The sequence below is a fragment of the Lissotriton vulgaris genome, chromosome 5 (genome assembly GCF_964263255.1).
Source record: "Lissotriton vulgaris chromosome 5, aLisVul1.2, whole genome shotgun sequence".
NCBI lineage: Eukaryota > Metazoa > Chordata > Amphibia > Caudata > Salamandridae > Lissotriton > Lissotriton vulgaris.
Window position 1 is genome coordinate 208,017,769 of NC_141693.1, and position 14,344 is coordinate 208,032,112.

General features: G+C 42.4%; 1 protein-coding gene across 1 annotated transcript in view; it reads left to right on the forward strand.

Annotated features, from left to right (window-relative positions):
• The first annotated feature begins 6,035 nt into the window (after positions 1–6,035).
• The window catches only part of LOC147710505 (uncharacterized), a 44,131-nt gene continuing 35,822 nt past the window's right edge, over positions 6,036–14,344 (forward strand). Inside the window, exon 1 of the mRNA XM_086920014.1 lies at positions 6,036–6,169. Within this exon, the coding sequence (XP_086776140.1) occupies positions 6,084–6,169 (86 nt within the window). The 5' untranslated portion in view covers positions 6,036–6,083. The remainder of the gene's footprint in view (positions 6,170–14,344) is intronic.

Genomic DNA, 14,344 nt, shown 5'->3' on the forward strand with positions numbered 1-14,344 from the left:
CCCTGAGGAAGGTGTTACCCTAATATTGGTGTTTTACCGAAACGCATGTCGGCACTACTCATGTTGAATAAATGGAAACATGATTAAAAATTACGTGTTAATATCTGTTTGACTGTGTATTGCAATGTAAGATTCTTTCTTTCTGCTTTATTGTCTACAAAAATCTATCAAAACGTATACTGCACTGTTAATCAAATACGAGATTACTCAGTCATCTTTATGTTTTTGATTTTATTGATGAGGTGTTATGTATGAGAGAGGGTGAGGTGTGAATGTCTGATGTATTTATGTGATGTTAGTGTCAATGATGGTGAGGTGTCATTTGTGTATACAAATTCATGAAATATAGGAGAATTTTGAAAGAAAAAAATATTGAAATCTTGACTATTGATTTTTGACCATGATTGTCTTTGTTTAGGTTGTAATTTGTTATATGGTAAAAATAGTAAATAAACATTATCAAAGGACTTCTGTCTCTAGTAATTTGGTTCTATTAGATATCTGGTTGTGTATATGTATTTTTGGAGGTATGGGTAGTATTCTGTATATTTAAGGGAGTGGTTAGAGGTTGTTAATTTCATGTTTGTCCTTCATTTATTTTGACAAGGGCCTTCGGGTTGGGCCAAGTCCGGGGGACATTTTGAAAAAAAGGAGGAGGCCGCACTGTACCAACATCCTAAGGGACCACCACCTCTCTGGGGCTTTATTTACAAACCGGATGGGAGCCACATGGACCTCCCTCCAGGGCTTACTGCCACCACCTCCCTGGGGCAATAATTTTAACAAATGATGGGGGCCATATGGACCCCTGATGGCCTTGGAGAGCACCATCTCCCTGGGGCCTAAACAATATATAAAACTGGGAGGGAGCCATATACGGGCCCTGGGCCCACCTCCTCCCCAGGGCCAGTCCATGCAAACTGAAGGAGAGGGCCATGTGGCCCTCCTCTTGGAGCCATGTAGGGCCCTGGGGGCCTCCCACACCCCAGAGCCAACTCCTGGTATGTCCCGGGGTGCCCACCCTGGTACATGCACTGTCCAGCATTCCGTCCTTCATTTGCTCCTTTTGCTTTTGTCGCTCTAAGTGGGAAGGGTATACCCAGATGTGAGTCCCATGCTCACTACGTCACCGGGTTCAAGCTAGCCTGGCTGATGAGGGTGATGCCCCGGAACCGGTCCCAGGATGCTTGTTTCCAGTCCAGGGAGAAACTGGCTTGGCAGTTCGGGCTGGACTGTTTACATGAGGAGCAGGGTCAAGACTGATTTGCATATGGCTGGCTCCAAACTGGGGTGGCATGGTGAACAAAAGAACAATGGATTATCCTCAGATCTTTGTGACTGATGGTAAATGTTTGCATTGTTCAACATTCCTTCCATCATTTGTTCCTTTTGTTTTTGTTGCCCTAAGTGGGAAGCATATGCCCAGACGAGGATCCTGTGCTTGTGGTGCCACTGAATTCATGTTAGCATGATAAAATACTCACTTCAGCTGCTGCCTTCAAAGTTTCATGGTGATGCATCAGGCGGGGCTAAGAAAAAGGGGAGTCTAAAAAAGCGTTTTCTCTCCATGTTAATTTCAAAGATATTTTAGACACCACTACAGCACAAACTGCTGAACGGAATTAAATCAAATTTGTCAGAAAGGTAGCTGTTGGCTGTTGATCCAGAAAGTGCCCTTTTTGTAAATTGGCATAAATCCGTTCAGTAGTTTTTAAAACATTGAGAAATATCCAAATTATATATATAAGGATGTGAAGGATCCGTGAACCATCCTGATCTTGTGCTGAGATCTGATTGGCAGCACACACTTCACTTCAAACCAGGAAGTGTTGGCAGCCATCTTCGGACTCGGCTGGAACTGGGTCCCAGAAAAAAAGTGCAAAAAAAAGAAAAGGGTATCAGGGTAGGAATATCATGACCCCCCTAGGCCTCTTGGGGGGTCCACCACCAGGGAAAAAATAACATGTATAAAAAAACAATTGGCAGGAGCCAAGCTGCATCCGTGGCTCACATCGAAAATTAAAAAAGGAAACACAGTGCTTCTTGCAGGTGGGCCTGGTTCCAGGGGCATTTAAAAGATAAAGGACGGGGGATAAACGGCCCCCCTCCTAGGGCCTCATAAGGGCCTCAGGGACCACCACCTCCCGGGTGTTACAGATTATTAAAGGGGGCCTTTTGGACCCCCTCTAGGCCCTGGGGACCACCACCTCCCTGGGGCTATAGTAAAAAAAGAAATTGGGGGCCACATGGACCACTGTGCCTCGGGGACAAACACCTCCTCTGGGCTAGTCTATTTCTAATGGGGGGCCTCAGGGACTCTCCCCAGACACCACCACCTCCCTGGGACCAACTTATTGTTTACAAAATGGAAAGGGGGGCCGCGTGGTCCCCTCCCGGGCCGTCATGGCCCGGGGGACTGCTACCTCCTGTTGAAGGGCCTAGAGCAGAGAATGGAGTGGGACACTAAAGTATACATCCTGGAGTCATAGATGGCTCTGGGAACCGCCATCCCCTAAGGGCCGGCTCTTGCTAAGTCCCGGAGTGTCCACCCCTGGGTCATAACTGTGGCTTGGCAGGAGTTTTAGCACTCCTGCCAAGTCACAGCAAATGATCCACTTCCAGCAAGTGAGAGGTGGCAAAATGCTCTTGCTTGCTGGAAGCAGAGTTGAATTGCTTTCAGACAAAGGGACCTGCATGTTTAGCAAGTCCCTGTGTCTGAAAACAGTGCCTGCTTTCGCAAGAGGCGGGAAGAAAGGGACGGAGCCTGGGGGCAGACAGGCTCACCTGCTGTCCCAGTGGAGACTAGGAGCCCAAGGGGCACCAAGAAGACATGGCGGGCCCGTAGGGATGGGGTCCCTGGGGACTAAATCAGCCTATGGAGAGGGAGTCGTATGGCCCCTTCCCCATAAAACAACATACAATTTAAAAGGCCTGGCTCCGTGGGAATGGGTCACATGGCTCCCTCTCCTGATTAGAAAATAAAAATTAAAAATAAAAAGGCTGGGCCGGAGGGATGAAATCAGCATGTGAAGGTAGCCCCCTCCCCCACTGCAGAAAGGCCTGGCTCTGGGGGAATGGGGGTCCCCAGGGCGAGAATCAATCTGGAGAATGAGACCACAAGGCCCCCTTTCCTTAATAAAAATGTAAAAAAATTAAAAGCCCGGTCCAGGGCTAAGTCACAGGAGGCCCGCCCCCTTTCTCAACCACCCTGCAGCAGGGTATCCTGGCATGCAACATGTTGGGGGAGGAAGTCACCTTGACTGTTGAGGGTCCTTGGGGGCCAACAGCCCCTCCTTGGTCACACCCCTTTATACAGCACGCTGCAAATGCACCTCCTGGTGCACTACTGGTTGGGCAATGAAGTTCCCTTGGATGCAGAGGGTCCTTGCAAGTCAGGAACCCCTCCAGTGACCTCCATGAAAGCCCACACAGAGGGATTGCTCAGAGCTTGCCAGAGCCCCTGCCCTCTCTGTCCACCGCTCTGCAAACATGCCTCCTGGCGCACTACTGATTGGGGATGAAGTCCACTTGAAGGCTGAGGCTGGTTGGGGGCTAAGAATCCCACCTGTTACCTCCAGTAAGTCCCACACAGCGGGATTGCTGACAGCTGACAGAGGCCTGCCCCCTTTCTCCATCACTCTAGAAATATGACTACTAGTTAAAAGTACAAAGAAATTATATTAAAAAATCTGAAGTTGTTTAAGCGGACAAATAGTACTTCCTATATATCTCGTGCCACAAAAACACTCAAGCAGGTATACTACATATGTTGAGTCACAAGGAATTGTCTGTCTGATTTTAAAGACTTTTCCCCTGGGATCTTCAAGTAACTTTAGATTTTTTCCAATCTTGCACACTTTGCAAGTGATGCATTTGCCAAAGCCTTTCTGGGCCATTTGCAGCCATGATTCAGGTTTCTTCACTTCGAAGTGGCTGTTCACTGATGTGTCAGAAAGCGATGGGGCCTTCCTGTAGGAAATAAGAGGGTGGTTTCCTTTCATTGTGACTATATCAGGATCCTTCTTTACTACAATCCAATATTTTGTTAGGATTTGTTGAATCCTAAAGCTTTCTTTACTATAGGTTAGTATTAGACGTGGTGGTGCTTCTTTTAACTGAGCTTACGCATCCTCCTTTAAATTTCTATTGTTCACCAAGGTCTGCGCTCTCGTTTTCTGTCTCGCTTTCTCTTCACCACATTTTATATGTTTACATTTCTACCCTCTTTTCAGAAATCGTGCTCTGGAGTCCTCACATTTGCCCTCCATTTCCGTAGGTTCTGAACAATTTCTTTTCATTCTTGAAAACTCCCCATGGGGTATGCTTCTTTTTATAGAATTAGGATGGAAGCTTGATCCATGGAGCAGGCTATTTGTCGCAGTTGTTATTCTGTACACTGTCGTGTGGATTTGATTGGATTTAATGTAGACCTTAGTATCCAGGAAGTCAATTTCTCTCGAATTCATATTTTGAGTGAATTTCAGTCCCATTTGGTTTTCATATATGCATTGCTGCTGCACAATGTGATTTAGATTTTCAGCACACATAACAACGGGTGCAGACGTAGGAGCCAAATCCAAGCCCTAAATTAATTTACAACCAAAATACGCTGCACTCTGGAATCCAATATTCAGTTAATTTACACTCAAAACGCCACACCATCGAGTTTCAGCCTCGCATGGCCTTTGTCACGTTGTGAGTGTAAATTAAACTGAATATCGGATTCCAGAGTGCGGTGTCTTTTGTTTGTAATATATATATATATATATGGGTCTTTCTGGGTACCTCCTCCCGTCGTCAGGTGGCGCGAAAATTCGGCAAACCCATAGCCGAATGATTTAATGAAAATCCACAATTCTGCCAATGAGCAAGGTCGTGCACTCAAGGAGATTCAGTCATGAAGGTATTTATTCACCGGAAATCGCTACGCGTTTCGACACACCAAGGTGTCTTGATCACACCTTGGTGTGTCGAAACGCGTAGCGATTTTCGGTGAATAAATACCTTCATGACTGAATCTCCTTGAGTGCGCGACCTTGCTCATTGGCAGAATTGTGGATTTTCATATATATATATATATATATATATATATATATATACACACACACATATATATATATATACACAATACACTGTTCCTCTCCCTTTGTTAGGAGGGTCACTCATATGGTACAATCAACTTAAACGAAATACTTTCCAAATTATAATTTGTTGCATAAACATTCTAGTTCAAACATCATAAATGTTATAGATTTGAAATCATCACAAACGTGAATAATAATCATAAAAACATCAAGATTAGAATCAAATATCTTTCGCATTCTGTTACTTTTTCTTTTCTCCATTTGCTCATAATTCCTTGGTTTGTGTATTTTAATATCTTTTCTTTTTTCACTTTTTTTGCTAATTCATTTTTTATTTTATTTATAGAACGTAAAAGGTGATTTTGTGCTACCCAATGTTTGAACCTATGTTTGTCATAATATTCCACAAAACAACATTTGCTAAAGTGCAACCAAGATGTGCCCCTTGGTTATCGATTAGTCCCCTATGAATTTGGCATTTGCACCCCTGTTTTTCTCTTTCCGCCTCATTACAAAAATGTACGTCAATAAGAGACATTAGTGTCAATCTATACAATAGTGCAAAAGACCAAGAATCTCATCAAGGGAGAGAACAGACGTTTTTACAACTATCCCGTTCAAGTTCGAATCTACTATAGCTTCAAATAAAGTGCAAGACTCGCTACACTTATGAAAAGCAATGCTCATTTAATTTGGGTTCAGCATGGCAAATCTTGTGCAGATCCATCCAAGGAGAACCATGTAAAGTAACTTTGAAGCAATGCAGATTCTTTGTGCTAATTTATTGAAGCAGTGTTTAGAATACTGCCAGTTCATAACTCTGCCATGCCCTCAATATGAAGCACTTTTCTTGCTGGTTTTATGAGCACCGGTAGAGGGGGTTCTTGCCCCGCAAGCTTTTGTTTGTCTATATTCTGCAGCCTTTGATTATTCTCTGTCTTTCAGTTTCTAGGTAAATGGTACAATGTTGCAGTAGCATCAGACTGTCCAGAAGTAAATATGTTCAAGGCAATGCTGAGGATGCCCATCACCAATTTCTCCTTGCTTGATAACGGGGACGTGTTTGCTGCCACTGGCTATTATGTGTAAGTGTTGGTCAAAGCACTGAACAGAGCTAGCAGCCTATTGGCTAGGCAATGATCAATGGGTATGCCTATAAAGGGGGCTGAGAGGGTTTTTTTTAAGAGCGTAATGTTTTCAGTTTTAGATGTGCATGCATGTCAAAACTAATTTGAACCTGTACACATTGGTGGACATTTGATACAACTAATTTTATGTGAAAGTTTTAACATTTCTATAAATCTATACGATTCAAACGTTTGCATTGAGTATAGCTTCCACGACTGATAAGCCCCATTAACTGATTAACAATTCAACCTTTTGCTCTGAGTAAAGTTTCAGAAATTGTTAGCATAGATTCATGGTTATTAAATGTATTTCAGCTAACTATCCCAATATCCTTATAATCTTAGCTGTAGCCTGCTGCTCCCCTCTGTCCCAGCGGTAAGTCTCTTCACCACTTTATTGGAGCAATGCTTGATTCTTGCGATACAAAAGCTCCTCTTTGGATAAGACATGCTAATCATGCCATGGGAGGCTCACAAACAATAAATTGTGCAGAAATGAGTTAGATATTTAAAAGCAGAATCACTTGTGCAAACGTGAGGTGGTTTACCTGTAGGTAACAATATCGGGCTTTCAGAAATATCTGACAAGGATTGTGGTTAAGGCACAGGCACAGGAAAACACCAAATTGGACCAGCTCTTAGCACCACACCAACAGCCTCCCATAACACTCTCCCTGCTCCTTGGGGCCCTCTCCAACATGAACGGAACTCTTTGCAAGACTAATCTAGGACTGTATCTGACCAGCACGCCATCGTGGGCGGCCTGAACGTTTGACTTTGACCCAGTCGAGCATGACCAGATAGATGTGGAGGCTATTCTACACTTTATTATTTAAAAATGCATTACCCCAGTTCTACTGATTGGATTTCTCTACTTGGGGTGAGATCCTTTTCATATGATGTTTTCACCGTTTTACTCTTTGAATCGTTGCACCAATATTTTACACATTGCCTCTTAGTTAAACCAGACTGCTCTGTGCCAAGCTACCAAGGGGTTCAGCACAGTCCAATTTGGAGTTTGCCTGTGCTTTAATTTGACAAGGATTGTGGTTTCTGCTTGACCAGGGCTAACACCACAGTCAGCCAACAATACAGCTTTTCACAGTAATTACTTAGCCAATTGCACTGTTAGCCTGAACAACAAAAAAGGCTCTCCCCTCCAACTCCATAATTGCTTCAGTGGTTTGTCAAGTTCTCAATTCCTCTGTTCAAGCTCTTATTTTGATTACCTCTTGTGTATTGCGTTTATTAAAAAGCAATGATGATGCACATGTATAGAAAACCTTTCACCCTATCTCCCTTCTTTCTCCACAAACCACAATGCTTACAAAATATATCTATATATTTTGCAGTTTGGCAGGTTTAGTTACAGCCTTAGAGGATAGCAGGATCATGGTGGATAGTGATAGTAAATACATTCTTGATTTTTGTGTCTCTCTCATAGGCCAGTGGATGTTAGCTAACTCTTTAAAACTGAACGCTGAAAAGTCAGATGTGTTGCCTCTGGGTGGCTCCTCTAACTCTTAACCTCTGTCTGGTGACTCGAAAATTTCAGGCAAACCCCCATCACTGGGGGCTTGCTCTGTCAGCTGGGCATTGTGTTTGACTAGTATATCTTGTATACCAGATCAACAAGCTGACTGCCGCATGATTCCTTGTTTTGCAAACGCTCACAAAAGCTCTTCCTTCCATACAATCACTTGGCAATAAGTTGGATATCCACGCAACACTCTCAGTTAGGCAGTATTATGGGAATACCATGTATCTAGGATCCCTCAAATTTTCTGAATTTTATTTATCCCACTTGACTAAATTACACCAGTTTCCAATATGAAAAGAATTGCTTTAAGCTTTTATTTCTAGATATAGACACACCAGTGAGCACAAGCCTCTTCAGGAAGAATTTCTACAATATACACAATCATGACTGCTTAGGTCTTCCACCATGTCCTACCTGTAAGTTCCACATTTCAGACTCACCCATATGGGTGGTTGCCCCTTCACACAAACAGGTGCTATTCTGTTGAATGTATTCCCTCTCTCAGTGTCCCTTAATCAGTATTCCTTCATAAGAATAGCAATGCTCATTTGGTTAGAGCGTAGTGCTTTGTCATTTGCTATACTGTATGGACCTGATTTACAGTATGGCAGATTAAGATATTTCACTACAAAAATGACAGTGACGGATATCCTGGGAATCATATTACAAGTGATATAGAAGATAATACGTTTGTGACAGAGTATGCCATCTGTTAAACTATAATTCAGGCCCGTAGGGCCCGATTCACAGAACTAATTTAAGACATAATCCTAAACGTACTACTTTTGGTATTTACAGAAGTTAGGATTTTGTCTTAAGTTTGTCTTAAGACAGACTTAAGACAGACTTAAGACAGACTTAAGTTAGGATTTTGTCTTAAGTCTGTCTTAAGACAAACTTAAGACAAAACTTTAACTTCTGTGAATGCCAAAAGTAGTAAGTTTAGGATTTTGTCTTAAGTTAGTTCTGTGAATCGGGCCCTATATATTTAGCCCTATGACAAATTTAGTTAACAGTGAGCTAAACATAGTTTCATTTTATTATTTTTATTGGTAAGCAGCCGTTTTCACTGAACTTTGAGTGTTCATATTGAAGTCTCAATTAAAAAGAGAGCAAATTCCACTCTTCAGCCCACTGTTATGTACCCGCTGTTGGGCGGGCAGGAACTTCATGTTGTGATCCACGGGCGGTTGATGCTGCTGTGCAAAGAGAAGGGCTGGCAGCAGCTCATGCTGGGCTTCAGTGTGAGCGGCATGGTCTCGGTGAGAACAGGCCTATCTGTGGGGATAGCATCTGGTACCACACATGCCAAAACAACACGTGGCATAACAACACAGTCAATACCACGACTGTGTTGTTACCATGAGTTCCATTACAACGCAAGTTGCTTTAGGGAAGTGCTGGACTTTGGAATAGTTTAAATTACTATTTCAACTCCAGTTGGTGTATCAGTAGGGAAGGTGTTGGACTTAAAATCCAACACCAGTTAAGCACTGCATTTCCTAAAGCAAGTTGTTGTAATGACTTGCGTTCTAATGGAAATCATGGTAATGTCACAGTGGTACTGACTGTGTTGTAAAGGCACTACGTTGTAATGCCGGCGTTGTCATAGATGTTTCCCGTTTGCTGTAACAAAGAGCCCAAAAGCTTGATTTAAGCTCACTGAGCCCCACCAAGGACCCCGGGGTCAGAGGGTCACCATTTGGATGTCAGGGACCTGCTGCTGATGGGTAAAGGAGCTGGTTGGGGAACCTTTTATTCCCCTGAGGCTCAGATCAAGAGGGCAGCAGGCTAGTCCTTGGAGACACTCTGGGGTCCTCAGTTCAAGATGAAATTTCAGGTCCAGTTCTTCTTCCACAGGCAAGAGGGCAGCAGGCAGCAGGTTAGTGCAGCAGTTCCTCTAGAGCAGGAGTCTAGCAGAGTCCTTGTAGCAGAACAGTAGTCCTTCTTCCTGGAAGAGTATCCACAGGGGTTCACTGACAGAATATCTAAAGTAAACAATAAAAACCGTGCTACCAAAATATTGAGTAAAAAAAATCGATCACAAATATCGTTTTTTATACATGTAATGGCAGGTACAAAAATATGGGGAAAAAATTGTTATACACTGATATGGAAAATATATATACAAAAATATTGTTCACACACACACATATAGATAGATAGATAGATAGATAGATAGATAGATAGATAGATAGATAGATAGATAGATAGATAGATAGATAGGTATAGATCGTTAGAAATAGTAAACATTTTAACTTGTAACATTAATGGGTTAATTTAATGTTTAACCCCTTCAGTGCTCATGACAAAGTCAACTCGTCATGGGTTTTACCTGCCCTGTGCTTATGACGAGTTGACCTTGTCATGAACAATGGGTATCAAGGATCCTCCGCACCCAGCGGGAAAACCCCCTAGTAGCCAAGGTGCTAAATAATATTTATATGTATATATATATAAATGTTCTTATTTAAATACACACACAGACACATACATATGTATTTGTGTATGTTGATGTACACATATATAAATTTTAACTTAATTTACAAATATTCATTGTAATTATATTTTCCTCATATTTCAAACACATCAGCATCCATTACGATGTTGCAAAAGGAAAGCACGCAGGTCTCTGGTTTCCAAAGTGTTTATTACAGACCTCCTACCCCTCCAACAGACTCGTTTCGCCTCACGGCTTCGTCAGTGTTGGTGTGTGCAAAAGAAAACGACCATTTTATTTCATGCAATTACACGGACATCCAGTGAACAGTGAAAGTGGACTACTAGCATGAATGCCAATATGGCGGCCATCTTACAGCATGTTTTTACTGGGTCATTGTGTTATATAAAATGATAAAAAAAAGTGCAAGTGCAAGTGTTAAAAATTTCAAAAAGACAATTTCATTACGGGGAGAAAAAAGAAAAAAAGCTATTAATTTTCTTTAAACAACATTAAGATGTATGTCTTTATGCACTAGTAATACCAATCCTATGGATATAAATAATTATAATATACCATGCAAAAAAGACTAAATTAGCAAAAGTATAGATACCATTGCTGATAAATACATCTATATATATATATAAATGCTTGTCAGCAAACCGTTCCCCATATATCCCGCCCTGTATGGGCTTGCTCAGCTGTTTTTTTGCCCTGTTTGGGCTTTCCCATATTTGCATATTGTGCAAAAGAGAGATATTATTTAATCACTTCTAAGAGCGTAGCCACACTTGGAGTAGAGGGAAGTTGTTTCTACATTTCCTGTTTCTGTTATGTTATGGTCCCTTCTACTGTAGGTGTCCGCTCCTCCTTTCTGTGCTAGCATCCTAATTCTCTTTGTTTATTGAAGCCGATTTACAGATGAATCCATAGCTTGTCATCATTATTAAGCCCTATGGGCCATTTACTCTGCAAATCAATGATGTATTTATATTCTAAAACACAATCACCCCCTCTTTCTCTTTTGTCTACCTGGTCCAGACAGAAGAATGTAAGAAGGTCCCTGTCACTTCCTTGAGGTGTCTCAAAATGGTGTGCCACAGGATATGTTTTGTCCCGATTTGTTATGGCACGCATGTGCTCTAATACGCGTTTCTTCGTTGGGTGGATAGTACTCCCGATGTATCTCTTGGAGCAAGGGCATTCCAAGCAGTACACCGTGAAGTCTGTATTGCAGTTGAGAAATTTGGACATTTCTCTTGTGGGACGTGGATTGTTCGGTCTTCCCTCATATTTGAATCTTTTTTGCTATATTTACAGGCCTTACATCGAAGGCATGGATAAAAACCTTTTATGGTTGTCATCGCTGTTGGTTTGGCTGGACTCTCAAAATGGATTCGTACTAGGTGATCACCTAGTCATTGACAATGTCTATATGTTATAGACGGATGTGCTGGTAGGACTCTTCTCAGGGTGGCATCTATTTATAAGATATGCCAATTTTTGTTGAACACCTGCACTAGTACCCATGACCTGATGTTAAAATTGGTAATCATCCGTGTAGAACCCTCCATTTCCTGTTTCACTTTGTCCACCAGTAGATCTTTCCTGTCTATTTTCTCTTCCCTTTTGGCAGCATCAGTGAATATTGCTTTTGAATAGCCCCTTTCTTGAAATCTTGCATAGGCCTCATCCTTAGATTTTTTGAAGTCCCCCCCGCCTGAGCAGTTTCGCTTAAGATGGGGCAGTTCTCCAAAAGGTATGTTTCGTATCAAACTTTTGGGATGGTGACTTGCTGCATGCAGCACAGCATTTCCCGCTGTGGGCTTTCTGTATAGTCGTGTTTGTAGAGCATTTCCTGTAACATAGACCTCTAAATCCAAATAGTTCACTGAGGTGTTGCTTATGTTGCTGGTAAATCTCAAATTGAACTCATTGTCGTTCAGCGCGGCAACATATTCCTCAGTAGAGGCCCGGTCACCACGCCAAATGACAAAGAGATCGTCAATGTACCTTGCCCAAATCATAATCTTGTTCAACCAGCCTTCATTGCCTCACCCCAGGTCACGTGCTTCTCCCACCAGCCAACGAAAATGTTCGCGTAACTAGGGGTGAAGCACGTGCCCATGGCTGTCCCACGTGTCTGTCTGTACAGAGTCCCTGAGAATAGAAAAATATTATTTTCAAGGCAGAATTCTGTCATCGTTATGAGCATGTGGTTGTGTTGATGGTACTTTAAGGGTTTGATGCTCAGAAACCAGGTGGCGGCTGAAATGCCATCCTTGTGGCCTATGCATGTATATAAATTGGCTACATTCAAGGTTATTAGAAGCATGTCTGACTCCCACGTAATGTTGTTAATCAATCTTAGGAAGTCCTGGGTGTCCCTAACGTAAGAGGATACATCTTTAACAAATGGAGCTAAATAAGTATCTATAAACCTAGAAGTGTTCTCCAGGAGACTACTGATTGAGGAGACTATGGGTCTGCCAGGACGACTTCTTGAATCTTTATGCACCTTCAGAAGGTGGTAGAAGGTGGGGATCACTGGTGTCTCACAGCATAGATATTCAAATTCATTTTTATTTAGCATCCCTTCATCCCTCCACCCTTCCAACAGATTCTGATACTTCAGGGTACATTTCACGTATTCTGTCCTTAATATTGTTTTGTAACAGTCCCTGTTCATTAGCTGTCTCATTGCCTCTTCCTTATATTTTTCTTTATTGAACACCACTACATTTCCCCCTTTGTCCGAAGGTTTTATTTTGATGTATGGGTCGGACTTGAGGGATTTGATGGCCTTCCATTCTTTCCTTGTGATGTTTGAGTTCTTTGTGTCCATTTCCGTTGTTTTTAGTGGCAATTTCTGTAAGTCCATTAGGACCGCTTCATTGAATACGTCCACTGCATCATAAGGAGTTTGAGGTAGAACCCTTGATTTTTTCTTCCAATTGCTTGGGTCTCTTTGTTGTTGAATTCCTGCGACTCTCAAGCCCTCAATGGAGTTTGGAATATCCTCTGTATCAGCCAGTGTCTGTACCGTCATTAAGGTATCTAAGTCACTGTCCCTTAACATTTACTCCATCTCCAGTTGTGGCTTCATTTTTGGCATGTAGTGCGAACATTTTCTGGACTTTAAGCTTTCGAACATACTTGAATAAATCTATTCTTGTCTGGACTAAATCAAATTTGGCAGTGGGACAAAATGTCAAGCCTTTTTTAAGTACTTTTTCTCCATCTGATGTTGATTTTCTATCGGAGAGATTACTGATCGTTTTGTCACAGTTTACCAATGCTCCCTCCTGCCTTTGCTGCGGGTGACCATTGGAGTAGCTGCCATTGCGTTTCCTTCTTCTACCTCTCCTCGTTTTGTGTTTTTTTTTGGTTTTGTTCCGATTTCGAGAGGGGATATGTTTTCTGCAAAAAAAAAATATATATATATATGCAAAAACCACAGTTGATGGACAGAATGCCGAACAATGTCATATATTCACCCCAGTACAGAGATCTGGGCCTAAATCCATCGTTGTTTTGCACTCCACACCACCCCAGTTCAGACATGGCCATATGCAAATCAGTCTGACCCTGTGCCTCATGGGAACAGTCCAGCCCGAACTGCCAAGCCATGCCTTCCCTGGACCGGAAACACGCTTCCGAGGACCGGTTTCTGGCATTCCAGCCGTCTTCAGCCCGGCTTGCTTGAATCCAGTGGTGTGGAGAGCATGGGACTCACGTCTGAGTATACCCATCCCACTCTGGGTGACAAATGCAAAAATCACAGTTGATGAACAGAATGCAGAACAATGTCATACATTCACCCAAGTACAGAGATCTGGGCCTAAATCCATCGTTTTTTTGCACTCCACACCACCCAAGTTCAGACATGGCCATATGCAAATCAGTCTGACCCTGACGGCTGGAATGCCAAAAAAACGGTCCTCGGAAGCTTGTTTCAAATCTGAGTAGTTGTCTGATCCTGATTCTGATGTTGCCAGCTCCCGCTTTCTAAGTACTCCCACTTTTTTGTATTAGCGGATTGCATCATCGAATTTCCTTCCTAATGTCAGTATCCTTCCTTGGGCGTAATCTTGCTTGTATCTTAGGAATTTCAGTTTTTTCTTTAGTTGTGTAGTTCCTATATACCCTACTA